The sequence below is a fragment of the Triticum aestivum genome, chromosome 7B, assembly GCF_018294505.1.
Source record: "Triticum aestivum cultivar Chinese Spring chromosome 7B, IWGSC CS RefSeq v2.1, whole genome shotgun sequence".
Lineage (NCBI taxonomy): Eukaryota > Viridiplantae > Streptophyta > Magnoliopsida > Poales > Poaceae > Triticum > Triticum aestivum.
The window spans coordinates 26,004,674-26,010,913 of NC_057813.1; the positions used below are offsets into that span (position 1 = coordinate 26,004,674).

General features: G+C 46.9%; 1 protein-coding gene across 1 annotated transcript in view; it reads right to left on the reverse strand.

The window, feature by feature from the left end:
* The window catches only part of LOC123162111 (protein ACCELERATED CELL DEATH 6), an 11,124-nt gene extending 4,921 nt beyond the window's left edge, over positions 1 to 6,203 (reverse strand). Inside the window, exons 1-2 of the mRNA XM_044579909.1 lie at positions 5,471 to 6,203; positions 4,817 to 5,358 (exon numbers count right to left, since the gene is read on the reverse strand). Of these exons, the coding sequence (XP_044435844.1) occupies positions 4,817 to 5,358; positions 5,471 to 6,155 (1,227 nt within the window). The 5' untranslated portion in view covers positions 6,156 to 6,203. The remainder of the gene's footprint in view (positions 1 to 4,816; positions 5,359 to 5,470) is intronic.
* Between the last annotated feature and the right edge of the window lie 37 nt (positions 6,204 to 6,240).

The following is a 6,240-nucleotide window of genomic DNA, read 5'->3' on the forward strand; positions in this document are numbered from 1 at the left end:
ATATATATATATATATCCATCTGTACCATGTTTGAATAATAATTGACATGTTGTAAATATTTGCAGAAACTATGGAGCACTGCCGAGACGAAGAAACAGAAGCGATATTGAGGGACATAATCGCAAATAGAAGGGATGAAGTTGCGTCATTTCTCCTCGACACCGTTGGTCAGCTGGAAGAACAGGGTGAAGAAGAGGGCTATGTTCATGATGGCTTCGGGCCATTAATGCCGGTACAAGAACAGGACTATGTTCATGATGGCTCCGGTGACACAATGGAGGTACAAGAAGGAGACCGTGATGACTGCTCCGGTGACCGAACAGAGCCCGGCCAGGTATATATATATTAGTTAAGCCCGTGCTGACTAGTTAATTGATGCTTCCATTGTTTTGGTATATGTACACATATTAATTACTCTCGTCTTTCTTCCTTATAATTTCTAGCCCTCCGGATCGAGCACAACTTCGGTAAGGAGACGAGGCCCGAAGAAAAAAGTTGAGCTCGGATGAAAAGTTCGAGATCATAGAAATCGTGCCCGACGGCGAACCGATTGAACCCATCCGGACAAGGAAGGCATTTTCTGCTCAGTGTGGGGTTCTTGTTAGGGAGAAGATCCCGATCAGCATCCAGCAATGGTATAAGCCTAAGGAGGAAGACCCTGAGGTGTCTTATGTCAATGATATGCAGAAGGAATATCTTTGGACTGAGCGGAAGGAAAATTTCACCCTACCGCCAGAGGAGGATCTGAAGAAGCCAGTTAAAGAGGAATTAATCAAGTCTTGTGCTCTTAAGAAGATGGCAACCCTAATGAGGAGGTGGAGGAAAGAGCTGAACCAGTTTGTCAAAAATAAAAAGACATCAGAATTCATCGGCAAATATGAGAAGATCAAAGATCAGTGGCCCGCATTTGTGGCCCACAAGACATCGGAAAAGAGTAAGAAGATGTCGGAGACAAACAAGAAAAATGCTGCGAAGGAGACGCTTCACCATCGCACGGGGTCAGGTGGCTACCTGCAAGCCCGGCCTAAGTGGTCCAAGGCTGAGAATATCTGCTTAAAAAAGGGATCGAACCAGAGACAATGAGATGGCCAGACCGTTGTCGGACTTGGTTCTTCGGGTCTGGCGGAACCTTGGACCCTGTAACAGGGTTTTGACAGTGGACGGACGAGCAACTGGAAATACAAGTCAAGAACCTTCGACACTATATCGATGCAGCGTAGCGAGGGACGTTCCTTCCAAACAGGGAGAAGGACGAGCTCACAATGGCCCTTGGGAATCCTGAGCACCCTGGACGGACACGAGGCACGCCAGGCTCCATTCCATGGAAGGTTGGTTTTCCGGACGCAGGGGGTTACAAAACCCACGAGAGGAGGAAGAAACTGGAGCAGGACCAACTGCAAGCGATGCACGAAAGGGTAATGGGGCTAGAGGATCGAGAAGAGGAACGAGAAGCAGCAGATTGCAGCAAACGACCTGCCGAAGCTTCCCCCGAAGCTACCCCGCCATCTCAGCGGAGAAGCAGCGTGGCTTCCACCGAGCTGCTTCAGCCGGAGCATGTCTTGACGGCTCCTGCCAGCTATCCCGTGGATGGTATCACGGAGTCTCAAAATTGCCAAATGATGGCGCGATGGATGAATTTGAAGGTCAAGGCGGCTGTTGGCCAAGTTTATCCTAGTGGACCCGGCACAACTTATCACTGCCAGCCGATTCCAAAAGGATATGCTAAGGTGATGGTGGATGAAATAACGGAGGGATTTGAGGACCTCGTGATTGACCACCCTACCGGTGAAGGGGAGACTAGGCTGGGTTCTGCTCTGAAGACTCCATGCCTATGGAAGAAGGAGCTCATCAACCTTCTGAACTGAACGCCTCCGCCTCCTCCTCCTGCTCCGGCGACTCAGGGCACTCCGCCTCCTCCTCCGGCGAGTGACGATCAGAGCACGCGTGGCGGCACTCCGCCTCCTTCTCCGCCTGCGCCGGCGCTCCCGAGCAGCCAGCAGCATCCTCCTTCTCCGCCTCGCCAGCAAGGGTGGAAGAGACCCGCCGCCGCCCCGGCTGCTCCGGCGCGTCGTACTCCTTCTCCTCTGCCTCGTAAGCAAGCACGAAAGAATACAGACGCCGCAGCCGCTCCGTCTGCTCCGGCGTCTAGCAGCACAACCAGAGGCGGGAGGCAATACAAATACGGTCCATCATCTCTCAAGCCTCTAGAGAAGTTATCGTACGAGAGGTCCGAGGAGGAAAACGATACGATTGTGCGGACCCACGTGAAGGAGTTCTTTGAAGGGGTGAAAGCAAAGAGACATCCACCTCCGGAGGAGAAGGTAGATCCGGTGAAAGCAAAGCGCACTATCGATGCCCTGAGGAAACCACCAAAGTCTCCGCCGAGAACCAACTATGAGCGCATTACTGAACAGACATATCTCCAAGCCCAGCGGTCGGGAACTACTGTCAGTGCTAAAAGGTCAAAAGAACGAGCAAAGGGGAAAAAATTGCCCAGCTCGGCGAACAAGCAGAGCAATCGTACCCCCCGCTCAATGTGTCTAATGCTCCGGGGACGGTGGCCGGTTATGGCAATCTTGACGATTACCTGCCTGACGATGCACTTCCTGATTTCTTGGAGGTGGACGAACACAGATACGAGTACGGGAAGCCTCTCGTCAAAGATGAAAAATCTCTGACAACAATGATGCGAAGATTCCATAATTGGTACATGGAAACCTGCAGAGAGTCTGAGGGTAAGAATGCTTTGTATCTGCATATTAAAGAGGAGCACAATCTCGTTGCAAATGATCTGTTGACTATTCCATTTGATGAGTTCTTCGCGTTCTTCAATCAAAAAGCCCTCGATAAACTAATGGTCTTTTGCTACTGTCTGTAAGTACTATTTCTGTCATTAAGTCTCTATATATAGCTCGGCTCTTTCATTTCATGTATTTATAATTAATTATCCTCAATATATTATGCAGACTGAAGATCGTCGAGTGCAAAAAGCAAGAAATTTATGATATTGGGTTCATTAACACAAATATCATAGATGAATTTCTGGTTAAAAAGGACATCAAAGAGGCCGAGGACAACGTGCTACAATCATTGATAAAAAATCAAAACAAGGATACCATACTCTTTCCTTACAACGGCAAGTGAGTGTTACTGTCGTGTGCATATTCGATTTCCCTTATTACTCGAGCGAGGTTATAGTAATGTAATTGATGAGTTATGCATGCGTGCGCAGGTACCACTATATTCTTCTGGAGATTAAGCTTGAGCGTGGACTAGTAACCGTCTTAGACTCGAGACGGAAAGATCCCAAATCCTATGCGGACATGACTGAAATGCTCAGCAAGTAAGTTCAATCGATCATTATCGCACCATATCGGCAACTTTTTGTTCATTTCCTGATATCTCAAGTAATAATAATTATTTTCTTTGTCTTGCAGGGTTTGGAAACAGTTCACCGCAGAAGCTCCGGGACTGCCGAAGGAGCTGCGATATACATACTCGAAAGTAAGTACTACTGGCTAGCTAGTTGCGCGCATCTCCCGTTGATTCTATAGCTATACTTTCATCAATGCCATTTATAATGCTTCATTATCAGTTTCATTGACCTCTATTTCTCGTAAAGTGCTTGTGGCAGGAAGAAGCGAATGATTTCTGTGGATACTACGTGTGCGAGTTCATCCACAACGCGACTTTGGAAAACAAGCGGGGCTACTCTCAAAGACAATATGAAGTGCGTAAGCAATAATATTCACAATTTCATTTTATTACACCATCATTTCTGTTGAGTTTCATTCATATATATGTATTAATTAACCCCCTTCTTCAAATTAGACGTGGCAGATGCAGAATGAACTCCTAAAACAAGATCACATGAAAGCAATTCAAGAGGAATTGGCGGGATTCTTTCTTGACCACGTCATCAATAAAGCCGGAGAATACCATGTGGAAATTGATTTCAATTGCTAGGAGATTGTAATTATAAGAGATCTTATACATATTGTACATGCATGTATGTAGCCAGTAGCGTCAGATACTTGTTGTTCGACCAATCTCTCGGAGAAGGAGAGAGGTCGATCGATCAATTCTCTCGGTATGCATGAACTTCTGTACTGAATGGTTTTCTCGATCACTTATGTATATATAGTACGTAGAGTCGACCAAGCACGGACATAAGAGAGGACACTTCTCTTTATTAATTAGCTAGCTAACACAATATATGAAACACATAAATTAACCCCCCAAAACCCCCAATCCCCCCCTCCTTTAAAAAAAAATAACAAAAACCCCAACCAATGGAATGCTAACGTGTGGATGCTTTTTGGTCCCGGTTGGTGCCACCAACCGGGACCAAAGGACCCCTGACTGGGCTCGGCGCACAGGGCCACGTGGAGGCACATTGGTCCCGGTTCTTGTTTGAACCGGGACTAATGGGTGGAGGTATTAGTAACAGCCCATTAGTCCCGGTTCATGAACGAACCGGGACTAAAGGCCCTTACGAACCGGGACTATTAGGTGTTTTTCTACTAGTGTGTGGGTGCTAGGTCGGTCGTAGTGCCCTTTTATGTGGGTCTGTTGTAACGGTTTTTGCCCGGGTTTTATTTAATTAACCGGGCAACTCTGCTCTACCTTTTTTATTGAATCGGGCCCTAAGGAACCGTGTTTCAAAAAGAATAGCATGGGATTTTGTGGGATTGTTTTTTTAAAAGCCATACGATATCTTATTTCGTTGTCAGAAGTGCATGATGCAATCACACATTGACCATCTCTCCTCTAACAAAAAAGGATATTTGACAGAGAGAGACTATACGCACATACCTGTGTAAATGACACGCCAGGTGGGATGCCCAAGGATGCAAGATCTAGAGGCGTGCGCTCCTCCTTATTTCTGGGACTCAAAAAGATTTGCCTCATCCCCAGTAACACTCGGAAGATGGACACATTTCCTTTCAATACAGCCAAATGAAGAGCCGTATTCCCATCTGCATCTCTGGTGTTAAGAATTCCTAGGAACCTTTGCCCTGAGCATACATACCTTACTACATTGTAATTTTTTTGCTGGACAGCAATGTGGAGGATGGTCTGGCCAAAGTTACTGCATGGCCAATAGCAATCGGGACAATGCTCTAGCAACAGCTTGATCATGTCAAGACATCCATTAGCAGCTGCGACATGTATGGGTAGTGCTCCCTCGGCATCCCAGAGGTATCCAGCGCTTGCGTCCCTATCCAACAGAAGTTTTGCAGTAGCTGGCTGCCTGGTAGTCCAGCTTGATGCCAAAAGGTGAAGTGGCGTGTTCCCATATAGATCAGTCTTCTTTATGAGGTTAGGATTCCACACCACGAGATGTTGACTGAGCTCTGCAATTGAGAAAGAATACACATGCATACAGTGAGAACAGGGTATGCTGTCGAAAGGAAGATGAGAAGAATTAGCTTATGTTTTGATTGGCGATCGAGCTAGCACATGCACCTGTGCTGCGGTATCGAAGAAGAACTGCAGCATGCAGAGCTGTCTTCTTTTCAGGCCCAGCACAGGATGCTGCATACCTGTGATCTTGTGGCCTTTCAGTGAGGAGCTGAACCATTTCAAGGTTGCCTAGAGTTGTAGCCAAATATAGAGGAGAAACACCTTCGTTATCCTCTATTTGCACTAGAGCACGGCATCTGTGTCTGTCCCTAATGTATTGCACGCTGACATCTGCCGCGATCAATCTACTCGCAACTTGTCTGTTCCCCCGCCGAACAGCGTCGTGTAAACATGTTTCCCCGTTGCACTTTCTTTCACTGACAAGTTCCATTTGCTTCTCATGGCTTCCAGACATCAGTATGAGAAGATTGATCATCTCGGGTTCCTCGGTGGCAGCCGCACAGTGCAAGGGAGTCTCCCCTCTCCTGTTCTTGGCTGCTACATCCACTAACATGGCCCATCCATCGGAAATGGCACGCACTAGTTCAACATGCTCTAGTCTTGCTGCAATATGGAGCACTCCGTCCCAATCAGATGTCACTCCTTGGAGAAGCCTGGATGTCCTTGGAGGTGGCTGGTTTTCATCTTGCAAAAGTTCATTAAATCGCTGTACATTGCCTTCTGTTACTGCCCTTCGCAATGTATAGTCCATCATGTGCCTTTCAGACTTGTGCTGAATGTCTTCCATTCTCACGTCACCTTCACTATCAAACACAGCGTCTGCGATTCAATTACTGAAGAACTTGTGTTAAAATAGCACTACAAGTAATTAC